This window comes from Pipistrellus kuhlii, unplaced genomic scaffold (assembly GCF_014108245.1).
Source record: "Pipistrellus kuhlii isolate mPipKuh1 unplaced genomic scaffold, mPipKuh1.p scaffold_m20_p_12, whole genome shotgun sequence".
Taxonomy (NCBI): domain Eukaryota; kingdom Metazoa; phylum Chordata; class Mammalia; order Chiroptera; family Vespertilionidae; genus Pipistrellus; species Pipistrellus kuhlii.
Window position 1 is genome coordinate 18,850,594 of NW_023425427.1, and position 14,352 is coordinate 18,864,945.

General features: G+C 43.6%; 1 protein-coding gene and 1 non-coding gene across 9 annotated transcripts in view; one reads left to right on the forward strand and one right to left on the reverse strand.

Annotated features, from left to right (window-relative positions):
* Positions 1 to 14,352, forward strand: part of APTX (aprataxin) — a 31,892-nt gene that overhangs the window by 10,360 nt on the left and 7,180 nt on the right. For 2 of the 8 annotated variants that reach the window (XM_045580065.1, XM_045580062.1), the window contains exons 2-4: positions 11,477 to 11,613; positions 13,233 to 13,279; positions 13,516 to 13,818. In XM_045580065.1, coding sequence (XP_045436021.1) covers positions 11,481 to 11,613; positions 13,233 to 13,279; positions 13,516 to 13,818 — 483 coding nt within the window. In that variant the 5' untranslated portion in view covers positions 11,477 to 11,480. Of the gene's footprint in view, positions 1 to 6,773; positions 6,864 to 7,274; positions 7,342 to 11,473; positions 11,614 to 13,232; positions 13,280 to 13,515; positions 13,819 to 14,352 lie in introns of those variants that run through there. The other 6 variants (XM_036433586.2, XM_036433587.2, XM_036433589.2 and 3 more) reach the window with 6 other exon arrangements.
* On the reverse strand, positions 12,960 to 13,093 carry LOC118716797. Its single transcript, XR_004987258.1, has one exon. It is a non-coding gene; the product is annotated as a small nucleolar RNA SNORA79 (small nucleolar RNA).

A 14,352-nucleotide genomic window follows, 5' to 3' on the forward strand; every position in this document is an offset into this window, starting at 1 on the left:
CTAACTCTCTCTCCTCCCTTCCTCTCTGTAAAATATCAATAAAATATATATTTTTAAAAAAGGTTTTATATTGCTAGAACTCTTTCTTTAAGAAATGAGAAAACAAAAGGAGATTAAATTGAGTATAGTTAAAAATAATCTGCTGATCCAGCACACTTAAAACAATATGTCAGCAACTGTTCTTTCTCTCACTATGTTCTCACATAGGCAACCAGGGAAACACAAGGCAAGCCAGGGAAACCCTGTAAGATGGGATGAAGAATTAAGGGAGAACATTGCTGCAGAGGTATGCAGCTGCACTAAATGATTTTTAATATCGCTTTCAAATCTGAGACTTTTTGTCTAGATAATTTAAATTCCTAAACTCTATTTGTCCTTATTTATTTGAATAATCCAGTTGATAACAGTTTGTGTAGATATATTTTGTAAATAATTGTTTTAATTCTGCAGGTATGAATTGTTTTGCCCCATAATTTTTTAGTCAGAAAAAAAAATATTGATAAAGGAAACTCTTGGGACTGGAGTCTCAATTTATTTTAAACAGTTTCTATGATGTCCCATAAACCCATGATATGATATAAAAATCTACTCTGCAAGATTTATTTTTAGCATCTTCTTGCAGTTGGTAACAACTTAAGTTTGTGTAACAATTGTTGCATTGTGAATAAACTCTAAAACATCCTCAATAAAACAAAGTACAAAAGAAAAACTCAAGCGATGAGCTCTATGTAAGGTCTCTTGTAATGCTCTGACTGATTTATGAGCCCTTTACTGTGCTCTCATTGACTTGTGGACACGTCTCTGTCCTAGTATTTACATAAATACTTATTATATATACTAATAAAAGGGTAATATGCTAATTAGACTGGGAGACCTTCTGGATGTCCTTCCAGACAAAGCCATGGTGACAGGCCGAGGCCGAGGCAGTTAGAGATGTTCAGGCTGGCCGGGAAGGGCAGTTGGAGACAGTCATGCTGGCCGGGGGTAAGGGGGGGGGCGGGGGTCAGTTTGGGGCTATCAGGCTGTCAGGGGTAGCAGTTGGGGGCAAGCAGCTTGGCAAAGGGGCAGTTGGGGTGAGCCGGCTGGCAGGGCAGAGAGCAAGCTGGCGGGAGGGTTGCAGTTGGGGGTGATCAGGCCAGCAGGGGGGTAACTGGGGGCAATCAGGCCAGTGGGGGGTCCAGTTAGGGGTGATCAGGCTAGAATGGGGGGGCAGTTGGGGGTGATTAGGCCAGCAGGCAGAGTGGTTAGGGGTGATCAGGCAGGCAGGCAGGTGAGTGCTTAGGAGCCAGCAGACACGGATTGTGAGAGGGATGTCTGACTGCTGGTTTAGGATCGGACCTTAACCAGCAGTGGGACATCCTCCAAAGGGTCCCAGACTGAAGAGAATGCAGGCTGGGCTGAGGGACACATCCCTCTCCTGCCCGCCGTGCATGAATTTCGTGCACCGGGCCACTAGTATACATTATAAACATTGATGGTGAAATACAGGAAAACCCCAAAAACAAAAATCACTCACACACTCTCCAAGATGCCATAAATTAAAAGTGTAGAGAATGAAGAAAAAAAAAAAAAAAAAAAGACCTTCAGAGAATGAAGAAATAAAAACATGGGTAGAAACAAAATGGAGGCAAAGCTAAAAATGAATATAGGAATGACCTTCACATTTGCTACAGCCGGGCCATGAATTTGTCTCTAAGCTGACAGTTTCGTTGGTCCCACGATTCATGATATCTATGGATAAAAAACAAACCCGTTACTCTGGAGAAAAACTATTCCCGGAACTAAGATCAGATTGGACTGTCTCCCAGGGACACTCATAACGAGAACATTGTGTTATATGAGCAGCAGTGTCCTTGACAGCATCCCTGACAGGGTGACCAGTTTGCAAGGATGCCTCTTACAGCCTGATGGCTACACACCAAAGAGCGAGTCCCTGGGTTAAAGCAATACTTCTGAGGGGACTGGCTTGGTGATCAAGGATGCACAATGTTTTTATCTCCTGGACTACAGTTATTGACATATAGCAGGTAATAAGAAGTGTTTTTGAGTGAATGTCAATTGAAGAAGATCCAGTTCAAAGACTCCCTCTACAAAAGTCTTCTGATTACCACGACCTAAAATCCTGCTCTCCAACTTTGCACCCCTTTTGTAGCTATCAAGCAATAAATACAGTTATGCGGTATTTCTTCTACCATTGGGTTAAACTGCCATTTCAATATTTTGACATTAAATTTCTCATGTCTCCCCCAAATATGGGAAAGAGGCCAGGGATATTTGCATGTGTGTGCACATAGTTGGTGGTGGTGGTGGTGGTGGTGGAAGTGATAGGTCTAGAAAGCACTGTCCTCATCAAACTGGAAGACCAGTTTGCCGGTCACCTGGAGAGTACTACTGGCTTAGACCCAGACGCCCACATCCAGGCTATCCTTCAGAGCTGAGGCAGGGTGGGTCATGGTGCCACCGAGGGCCTTTTGCCATGGATCTCTGCTGAGCAACAGAAAGACCCAGTCACAGGTGATGGTATCACTGGCCTTAAAGAGACTGAGTGCTGAGCCCCTCACCCAGGGCTCCTCACAGCCCTGTAGGGGAATGGGTTGAGTTGAGTTCACAGGTTAGGGTTTAGTCATTTTAGTTGGCAGAGTTACAGGCTTGGGAGTAGGGCTTGGTGAAGGGCCTTTTTTCCGGGTGGGTGTCACCACCTCTCAGTTCTGACTGTTGTCTTCCTGTTGTCATTGACGTTGTAAAGGTACTTCAGAGCAGGAATGTGGTCCCTCTGTGCAGCTTTCTACCTGCAGTCACAATGATGATGAAGATCTTGTCTTCGGGTGAATAACTTTACCTTGTTCTTGTTTCAGCAGCAATGGCACTGCCAGGCCTGGGATAGGAAACTGGAAGAGGGCGTGTAGTGGTTAAGAATATGGGTTTTGATGGAGGCCTGTGCAAGTCTCAACCCATCCAGGGCTTGAAGTTTCCATCTGCCTCATAAAGGAAAGTAGATGGTTGTCTTTCGGCAAGACAAAGTTGTCTTGTCTGAAAAAGCCCCCTCCATGGCTGGCTTTGGCATCTTTGAGGAATAGGAGGGTCTCCTGCCATGATGGGGAGGAGGTGCTTTTGCTGATTCACATGACGGGTGGCTGGGGTTCGGGGGAGACACGTGCCAAGCACGCAGCAGCAGTGGGCGGCCTGTGACAGCACCAGGATGTGGCACAGCCACAGGGTCACAGGGAATGGGAAGGTGCTCAGGATCACCTTGCTGACTATATTGCTGCTGGCACTCAGCACTGCAGGCAGAGCTCTGCCACCTCCTGTGCCCTCACCTGCCCTAGTGGCCACCCGTTTCCACTCCTCCGATGACCCAACCCAGGCTCATCATCACTTTCTATTTTGCTTTCTCTTAATAGAATTCACCCCTACATAACCTGTATATTTCTTTGTTTATTGCCTTCCTCTCTGCACTACATTGTAAGCTCCTTGAAAGTGGGAACTTTGTTTTGTTCACTGTGGTAGCCCCAGCACCTAAAACAGGGCCTGACATGTAGAAGGTACTACTCAAAAACACATTGAATGAATGAATAAACGTACCAGCCAATGGAGAGCTAGAGCTTTTGTGAGTTCATCTGGCTAGAGGCCAAGACCGTGGAGAATGTGGATGCAGGCGTCCACGTGGACTCCTATAGCTTTGTCTCTCCTACTAGACTAATGGGAAGAGCTGGCAATGCCAAGGTCCCAGGCCCTCCTGGGAGTTACTGTTAAGTGTCTGTAATTGTAAGGTTGAGGGCCTAGATAGGACAGGATTCATATGGTTTGGGAATGGTACAAAGGGCAGTCCCATCAATCTTTAAGTTAGCTAGAGTAGTTTTCTTGCGTCAATCCAAAAATCTTGATTGAATAGGTTCAAGAAATTTATTTATTTATTAAAAAAATATATTTTATTGATTTTGTACAGAGAGGAAGGGAGAGAGATAGAGAGTTAGAAACATCGATGAGAGAGAGTCATTGATCAGCTGCCTCCTGCACACTCCCCACTGGGGATATGTCCGCAACCAAGGTACATGCCCTTGACCGGAATTGAACCCGGGACCCTTCAGTCCCCAAGCCGACGCTCTATCCATTGAGCCAAACTGGTTTCGGCGAGGTTCAAGAAATTTAAAGAAAGCCCTGTGTTTGGGTATTTGGATAGACAAGGAGAGAGTGATACACAGGAATAGATAAGATCTTCTCTGAAAGTAAGACTAAACAAATGTGTTTAGTATTAAGTGGATGAGGAGTGGAAACTCATGAAAGAATTTAAGCAGGGGAACGATATGGTCAGATTTGTGTTTTGAAATATTTTCTTGACTGGACAGTGTGGCTTAGGGGTTGAGATTGACACAGGAATCAAGAGGTTGCTGGTTTAATTCCCGGTCAGGACACATGCCCAGGTTGCGGGCTTGATGCCCAGTGCAGGAGGCAGCCAATTGACGTTTTTTTATTTCTCTATCCTCCCTCTCTCTCTCTCTCTCTCAAATCAGTATTAATTTAAAAAACAAACAAACAAATATTTTCTCTAGCTGAAGTGTGAATGGATTGGAGGGAGGTCAGAGTGAATTATTGGGGGGAAAAAAAACATTCCAGAGGAAGTAGCATGAACATCAAGGAACACAAGAGAGTATTCATTGGGCCAGGGCTTAGCAAAGATCTTTCATTTTTCTCTCTACAGTCCCGGGGAGAAGAAGTTTGGAAGATACTGCTGGTACAAGACTGGGAATGAAGAGAGGGTGGGAGGCAAGTCAGGATAAATTAGAAGGGCTTTCTGTGACTTTCAGAAGAGACCACCACAATATCCATGATTTACACAAATAAGAACTGAATTGAAATAAAAGGTTTAACTTGAACCATTAATGGTATAAATGTCAGTATTTGGGATTATAGTGACAATCTCCTAAACTTTTAAAAATTTAAACTCTTGAGAGAGTTAAGCTATGAAATCAACACATAGTGGGAGAAATTAACCAGCCCTAATAGCAGGAGTTGAAAACATGTAAATTATAGAAGGAAGCTTTTAAATTATAGGTTATAGTTAAAGGATACATTAGCATGTTTACACTATGATGTGGAACTATTGGTGTGCCAATTATAGATATGACTATCAAGAATTTGAAAAGATTATTAAAACATTTTAATCAGAATGGCTATCATCAACAAATCGACAAACGACAAGTGCTGGCAAGGATGTGGAGAAAAAGGTCCCTAGCTGGTTTGGCTCAGTTGATAGAGTCTTAGCCTGCGGACTGAAGGGTCCTGGAATTTGATTCCAATCAAGGGCACATGCCCAGGTTGTGGGCTTGATCCCCAGTAGGGGCCGTGCAGGAGGCAGTCAATTGATGATTCTCACCATTGATGTTTCCATCTCTCTGCTCTCCCTCTCTGAAATCTATCTATCTATCTATCTATCTATCTATCTATCTATCTATCTATATATATATATTTAAAAAAGAAACCATTATACACTGCTGGTGAGAATGCAGACTGGTACAGCCACTATGGAAAACAGTATGAAGTTTCCTCAAAAAATTAAAAATGATACTTCCATTTGACTTAGTAATCCCACTTCTAGAAATATATCCCAAGAAACCAGAAACACCAATCAGAAAGAATATATGTACCCCTATGTTCATAGAAGCACAATTTACAATAGCTAAAATTTGGAAATAAGCTAAGTGCCCATCAGCAGATGAGTGGATTAGAAAGCTGTGGCATATCTACACAATGGAATACTACGCTGCTGTAAAAAAGAATTCTTAACATTTGCCAGGACTGGTTTGGCTCAGTGAATAGAGCGTCAGCCTGCAGACTGAAAGGTCCTGGGTTTGATTCTGGTCAAGGGTATGTACCTTGGTTTCGGGCACATCCCCAGTAGGGGATGTGCAGAAGGCAGCTGATTGATGATTCTCTCTCATTGATGTTTCTAACTCTCTATCCCTCTCTTCCTCTCTGTAAAAAATCAATAAAATATATATATATGAATTCTTAACATTTGCACCAGTATGGATATACCTGGAGAGCATTATGCTAAGTGAAATAAGCCATTTGGATAAAGATAAATATCACATGATCTCACTCATTTGTGGAATATAATGAACAACATAAACTGATGAACAAAAATAGATCCAGAGACAATAGAAGCAAGGAACAAGTCATCAAACCTCAGAGGAAAGGAAGGGGAAGGTGGAAGTGAAGGGGGTAAGAGATTAACCAAAGGACTATGCATACCCAATGGACAGACAATAGGGGGTTGAGGGCCTGTGCTGGGGGAGAGGTGAGCTGGGTGGGAGCAGGCTGGGAGAGGTCAATGAGGGAAAAATTGACATGTAATACTTGCAACAATGAAGAATTAATAAAGTTAAAAAACAAAAAATTAAATCAGAAATTATATACCTATTTAATCATGAAACCAAATGTCAAACAGGTAATATTCACAGAAACATGCTCAAGTTTCTCATGAAAACTGTAAACATTTTATTTGAATATTTAGCCCTAGTGAAGGTTGTGAGTTTCTCCTTATGAAGGGAGTGTCAAGAGGCGCACGCTGCCTAGAAACGGCCACAGGGATAGCAGCCCCAAGTCTCCAGACTCAGAGACACCGGGGAGCGGCGCTCCGGTGGAGAGGAGCTCCAGGCAACCACACTGGGACCCCGCCCCACTGAGGGACCAATGAGGGCGGGCGTTTACTTCCTGGCCCTTAGGGGAGACGTCAGCCAATCAATCCTATGACCGGGCTGGTGACGCACGACGTTGCCCGCCAGTTCGGAGACGTCATCCCTCAGCGCCGGAAGTGGTGCGGCAAAGGAGTAACGCGAAGTTTACCCCCTCGGCTGTTGGAGGTAAGGCGGCTTGGGCCTACCTCCTGTGCTGGCCGTGATGGAAGCCGTGGGCGCGGGCCTTTTGTCGAGCTCGCCGCGGTTTTTGAGTGATGTGCCTTGAGAAGCGCTCTCACGACTTCTTTCCCGGCAGGCGTTGCTCCTCCCTCGTGCTTCCGGGCTCCGGACTCCCTCTGGCCCCCGTGGGCCGTGTTTGGCGGCGCTCACCTCGGTCCCTGCCCCGGTCTCTGCCCAGCTTCGCGGCGAGCCCCTGACCCCCGTACCTACTGTGCTTCCCCGAAAATAACACATCCTCCGAAAATAAGACCTAGCGCATGGAAAGATAAAGACATCCCCTGAAAATAAGACCTAGCGCAACTTTGGGAGAAAAAAATTAATATAAGACACTGTCTTATTTTCGGGGAAACAGGGTAGTAGCTTGGTCGCAACACAAGCGAGAAAATAGTTGAGCGTGGGCACTGTGCGACCGCGGGGTTGTCAGGTAGGACATTGTTCCCTTGAGAAACGCTCCCTGAGAGAAACTTGAGGGCCTCTCCCAGCGTCCTCAGCAGGCCTTAGGGGAAGGCCAGAAGAAGCAAGCCTGCTGCCCCGCAGACCAGTGGTAGCCGTTCAGAGCCGGGGTACAATTTCCATTCGGAACAATGTTGCCCAGGTTACAAATTGGGGATCGTTAGAACACTTGGGACAGGGCTCTCCGTGTGGGGGAGACCATACAGATTTGTGCCCTTTCATGTTAGTTGCACCATCAGGGATGGTCTTGAGCTCCTGCTTTCATCCTACCTGTACTATCAACAAGAGTGATAATGCTTACTTTTTGCCAGACACTGATCTTTACTCACTCATTTAGCCCTTGTAGTGTTGAGCAGTTATTGTTTTATAGCTGAAGAAATAAAGGTCAAATAACTGGTCTCAAGTCACACAGTGAGTAGGTTGTGGAACCACGATTTGAACTCAAGCATTTGGACTTTAGAGGCCTGGACGTTATCCCGTTATCCACTATTTTATATTGATTTTACTCAGCTGCTCGTCAAATGCCTGAACACCTCACTCTGTTATCTACTATTTTATGGGGAAAATTTAGGTCACCAGAGGTGCCTTTCCTTAAATTCTTCTTTTGCTTGCCCATTTACAAAGCCATTTAGATTTATACTGATCTTTAAAAAATAAATAAATAAATAAAATAATATATATAGTTGATTTTTTACAGAGAGGAAGGGAGAGAGAGAGAGCCAGAAACGTTGAAGAGAGAGAAACATCGACCAGCTGCCTCCTGCACACTCCCCACTGGGGATGTGCTCACAACCAAGGTACATGTCCTTGACCAGAATCGAACCTGGGACCTTTCAGTCTGCAGATCGACACTCTACCACTGAGCCAAACTGGTTTTGGCAGATTTATACTCATCTTGATCTTAAGTCTCAGAGGATGAGGAAGAGCTGTATCCTCTGATTAAAGCAAATCTCTTTACCTGTGTCTCTGATATTTTATACTCTCACCTATGAGACCTAATTTTCATTTGTTTTTTTCTGCCCCTGTCCCAGTCATGTATAAACAAAGTCAGGTTTCTCAGATCCCTGGTCATCTCTTATCCCCATTTCCACTGTGCAAGCCAGAAAGAAAAAAAGTTCTTGGTGATCATCTTCCTTTAGCGTCATCCAGTGACTTCCCCCTTCCTATCCAAACTGTTTTAAAGGGTATTCTAAATTCTGTCCCCATTTTCTCAACTCCCATTTCCTTCTGCAATCTGCTTTCTTACCTATTATTCCCCTGAAATCTTACCCTAAGGTCACCAGTGATTGTTCCTCAAACCAAATAGTCATTTAAAAATCATCACTTGATTCCCTTGCTGCTTTTGAGACTTGATGCCTCTCACTCCCTTTTTTATTTTTGTTAATTGTCACCCGAGGATATTTTTTCATTGATTTTTCTTAGAGAGAGTGGAAGGGAAGTGGGGGTGGGGGGGTGGGAGGGGTGGGGGGGGGGTAGAGAAACCTTGATGTAAGAGAGACCCATTGATTGTTTGCCTCCCACGTGCTACCTGACCAGAGCCAGGGATTGAGCTTGTAACATAGGTACTTGTCCTTGACTGGAATCGAGCCTGGGATCCTTCAGTTCACAGGTTGATGGTCTGTCCACTGAGCCAAACTGACTAGGGCTTACTTTCTTCTTTGCTTTCCAGGATAACACACTCAGCTGATTTATTCAGTGAACATTTATTATGATATTGTGATGAGCAAGACAATGTGCTATATCCTTAAGGAGCTTATATTCTAGATGTTCCTCTCTCACCAGTCATTTCTCCTGCAGATAGTCTTTCCTCCTCTCCTAAAACGGTGTTCCCAATGCTTGTCACTTGGGTCCACTGTACTTTTTTTTAAAATATATTTTTATTGATTTTAGAGAGAGAGAGAAACATCAATGATGAGAGAAAATCATTGATCGGCTGCCTAATGCCCCCTCTCTCCTGGGGATTGAGCCCTCAACCTAGGCATGTGCCCTGACCAGGAATCGAACCATGACTCAACCACTGAGCCATTCTGTCCAGACTGTTCTTTTCATTCTGTACATCATGCCTGAATGAGCACATCACCTGGCTTGGTTTTAACTCCCTACGTGGTTTCAAATAGAAGTTGTCATATTAGACCCTTTTTTGAGTTTCACCCTCACCTCTGACTACTCTGCCGGACAGCTCTGCCATAGGCAGTTCAAATTCAAAGGCCCAAAACTGAACTCAGCATCTTCCCTGAAGTTACTTTATCACACCCATCACTAAATCCTAATGATTTTACCCCTTAAATGTTTCTCAAGTCTGTGCTCTCTATTTTGTCTCTCCATTGTCCTACTCCAGACCTCATCTCTAACTGGTTTCCCCAAATCCAGTTCTGTTCCCCACATATCTCTTCACACTACTACCTCCTCCCACAAATGATCTTTGAAAAACAAATGTGTGTCAAAGTCCTGCTTAATAATCTTTAAAGAGCTTTCTGTCTTTCATCTGTTTGCTCATTCATTCAGCACGTGTTTATTGTTTACTGAATTGCAAAATTCATTGGAACTTCTAAAATTCGAGCTTCTCAGCCAGTCATCCAGGGCTCTGCTTCATTTGGACCTGCTTGAATCTCCAGCCTCTTCTCTGCCTCATACTTTGGGTTGCAGCGACACTGAACTGCTTCTGCATGTGCACAGTGCTGTTCCTTCATGCACTTGTCTTTGCTGTTCACTTTTGTTGGAGTCTTCTCCCCGATTTCTTTCTTTACTTCTTCTTCTTTTTTTTTTGATATCTTTTTATTGATCTCAGAGAGGAAGGTAGAGAGAGATAGAAACATCAATGATGAGAGAGAATCCTTGGTATGCCTCATGCATCCTTCCTACTGGGGATTGAACCCAAAACCTGGGCTTGTGCTCTGACCAGGAATTGAACTGACCTGGTTCATATGTTGATGCTCAACCACTGAGCCACACCAGCCAGGCTCTTTCTCCACTTCTCAGTTAGGCTGCTCCCTTTCACCTAATTAACGAGGTTTTTATATAGGACTCATTTTAGGCTCAATTCCTAAATCTAGTGTTTTAATCTGAAATCATCTCTTCTTTACCTACATTTACCCCCAAATTATGTCTCTTTATATATTCTTCCTTTTGGTTAATGGGTATTTTCAAATTAGGAATCCTGGCTATCTCCCTTTCCTTCTTTGTCATTCCCCAAATGCAGTCAGTAATTCAGTCTACCTTCATGATTTCTTCTGGCTGTTCTTCCTCTCCATCCCCTTTGTTCTGTCTTTGCTCGGGCAGAATTTCTTGTCTCTCTCTCTCTTCTGCTGAACCTTTACATGGCCTTAAGGGTTTTTCAAAAGAATGCCAGCACCTCCACTATTGTGCAAGCTGTGTATTGCACAAAGGTGCTACAGTCATACTTTGGAAATTGCATGTTTGCATATTCATTATGACAGTCTTCTGGCATATGGCAGCAAAATATCATTCTAACAGTACGTTCTGACAACTAAAGAAGAGAAACCTTCAAATACACAAAAAGTGCCTATCGACAAGAATATCTTCTCTCTTCTTATGTCCTTAGTTTTCTGTCAGGCATACTCCTTTTCAGTCCTTTAAAACCCATTATAAATATCCCTTTTCACAAATCTTTTTTGATACTCTCTGCAAGAGTCAGTCATTCCTTTGCCTGAGCTAATGCCGTATTTGGTTACTTCCGTTTTACATGCTCATCACGTTGCATTTTAATAATTGGTACATGAGTCTATCTGTCCCATTGTATTCCAAGCCCCAGAAGAATAGGGACAATGTTTAATCATTCTTTGATCCTCAACCCGTAGCCTAATACCTAGCACATAAACTATATCAATAAATATAAGAAATTTGATTGCTTGGCATGATTCAGGCACAGAGGTGAATACTTTACCCATGTTTTCTTAGTTAATTCTCACAACAACCTTATGAATCCTGTCATTATCATATTTTACATGTGAGGAAGTTGAGACTAGGGAGGTGAAGTCACTTGCTTCAAGATGAACAGATGGTATGTGGCGTGTGTGGTATCTGGGGTGTGGCCCTGGAGGACCTGTGCTAGTATTCCCATGATTCTCTTCTGTTTTGTCTCTCAGAGTAATGATGCGGGTGTGCTGGTTGGTGAGACAAGACAACCGGCAACAGCGAATCAAACTTCCACATTTGGAAGCAGTCCTGGTTGGGCGTAGCCCAGAGACCAAGATCACTGATAAGAAATGTTCTCGACAGCAAGGTAACTGGACACAAGACTGTGGAGAGTACCTTCTGGGTTCCTTAGAGTAGTGCTAACCAAAGGTGCGCATTTTCTGGGTGGTCATGATGGAAAACCTTTGGTCTGCCATAAACAAAACTCAGGAACAGGGCTCTCTTAGCCAACACCGGGCCCGTTCACTCCTGAGTCCATCCTCTGGAAGCAGTTACTATTCAGTGTTGGGAACAGGCTGGTCCTTCCTGTTACTGTTGGTGGTGGAGTCCTGAACCCTACTTTGTCTAGGAAGGGACCGAGTTGGGAAGTAAGACAGTTGAATTCTGGGGCCTTTAGGCTGAAACCGTGTCTGAGAAGTAATGGGATGGTTTCATCCTTTACATATTGCCTCATGTAGAGGGTCGTATTTTTATTTATTTTAAAAATTTATCTTTATTGTTGAAAGTATTATGAATGTCTCCTTTGTTTTTTCCCCTCATTGGCCCCCTCTACCTGGCACCCACCCCTCCCAGGCCTTCACCACACCATTGTCTGTGTTCCTGGGCTATGCATATATACATAAAAGTTTTCCAGTTAATCTCCCCTCATCTACCTCCTGACCTCTATCTTTCCAAGAGGGTGGTATCTTTATAAGGTGATAGTATTTAGCTCTTGAGTGTCATCCCTGGAATTTAATGAAATGAAAGTCCTTTGGAAAAGCCTTAACGTATAGCTCATTTTTTTGCCCATAAACTTTGGGACATGCTCACTGCTACCAGGCCTCCCACCTGCAGTTCCCCATAGCAAGGTTTCCTGAGGTGTGGTGTCTGCAGCACGGATTATTGGTTTTGCCACATGAGTTAATCTAAATGGGTGAAAAAAAGCCATACTTGACCTGGCTAAGCCCCAGATACATAGGCAGACGCTGCTTCTCACTCTCTGTGCCTCTGGTCACGATGGCAGTGATGGGTGTCCGCCTGTCCTCTGCCTGTCCTCGCTGGAGATCAGCTGTGGTGTCTCTTTTCTTTGTTCCTTATCTCACTTTCCTGAACATGAGTGAAAAATGTTCTTCCCACACATGCTCAGATTGTTCTGATTGTTTCTCTTTCTAGACTATTCTCTCCACTCCTTCTACCCAAGGCCAGCTGAACTTCTGTTTTTCCGGAATGTATAATTTGCCCCTTTCTCTGTTAAAGGCATCTGATGGTTTTATATAATAGCGGAAGCCTGATCTAACCTTGAGTGAAGAGCTTGTAAGAGAAGCAGGTCTCCTTCCCTGACTGTGGTCCCAGGCGGGCCAAGGGCTCTGGAAGAGGAAGACTGGAGACTCAGGGAAGCTGCCTCTTAGGGATATTAGCAGTAGCTAAGGGAGTATGTACACCATTGGACTTTTCAAGTGTTTGATTCTGTAAATTTCAGAGAATAAACAGTCCCATCATTCTAATAGTCTCTGAGTGGTGAAAATAAAATTTTAATTTATGATGACCTGTTGGACATTTTATGGAAGGATTTGGAGCCCCAGTCACCTGTAAAATGGGCAGTTTTGCTCATTTGAGGAAACCCTTGTCAAGTTGCCTTCTTGAGGCTTCATTGTCCTGTAGAGAGAATAGGAGCAAGTGCCTGGTTCTTCATGGTATTTGGGTTTGACTTTTTCCAATCTTTTTCAGTGCGGTTGAAGGCAGACTGTAACAAAGGATATGTCAAGGTAAAGCAGGTATGTCTGTTTGTGACTTAAATTTCCATTTTATACTTGATGATTTTCTTAGGCTATTGACATTTGGGTGTCAGTGCCAGCCAGTAAGTCTTCTCTGTCATGTGTGGAAGTGATGGAGTAATATAAGTGAACATTAAGCATAGTTCCTGGCACACAGTAAGTGGTTAACATGATAGTGGCTATATTAGTGATGGAATTGTTGCTTTTTTTGTAATTACTTTCTGATTATTTCATAGGTAGGGGTTAATCCCAGCAGCATTGACTCAGTCATAATTGGGAAGGACCAAGAGGTGAAGCTGCAGCCTGGCCAGGTTCTCCACATTGTGAATGAACTTTATCCATATATTGTAGAATTCGAGGAAGAGACAAAGAGCCCTGGCCTGGAAACACACAGGAAGAGAAAGAGGTCAGGCAGCAGCGATTCCTTAGAAAGGGATGCTGCCCAGGAAGCTGAGCCCAGTACAGGACTGGTACCTTGGAGTGACCCTAGCCAGTGCTTTGTGCCCACAAACAAGGGGACAAATGAATCTGCCAAAAAGGTGAGGGTGGTTTGCTTGATAAGATGATGTGGAGATTAAATGAGATATAATGACGGCTTAATTGTTTTGTACACTCTAAAGTCAGGCACACAGGAGAGGTTATTAACCATGATAGGGGTTATTAACCAAGATGAAAGAGTCACCAGTTACTTGGGTGAATTTCCCTTTATGTGCTTTTCTCTTGAATTCCTGAGGTAAGCCAGTTGAACGTACTTAACACTGAGCTTCTAAAATGTGTCAGTCATTTATATTTCTAGGAGGATAGCTTTGAAACACTTTTCATAGATCATGTGATTCACATCCTGATGTCAGAGTGGAAACCTAGTCAGGCTTAAATGGAGTGGGAGAGGACAAAAGATGTGGTTCACACTCTGGCTTTTCTAGCCTCTGGATATAGGGAGAAAATGGGGATGGCTTATGATTACAAAGGCATAAGTTTGATATAAAGGGGATATAGTTTAATTCTTAAAAAATTAACTTTATTTCCAAGCTTGGTTGGACTTTGCTGACATTCAATGTGAACTAATACCAAAT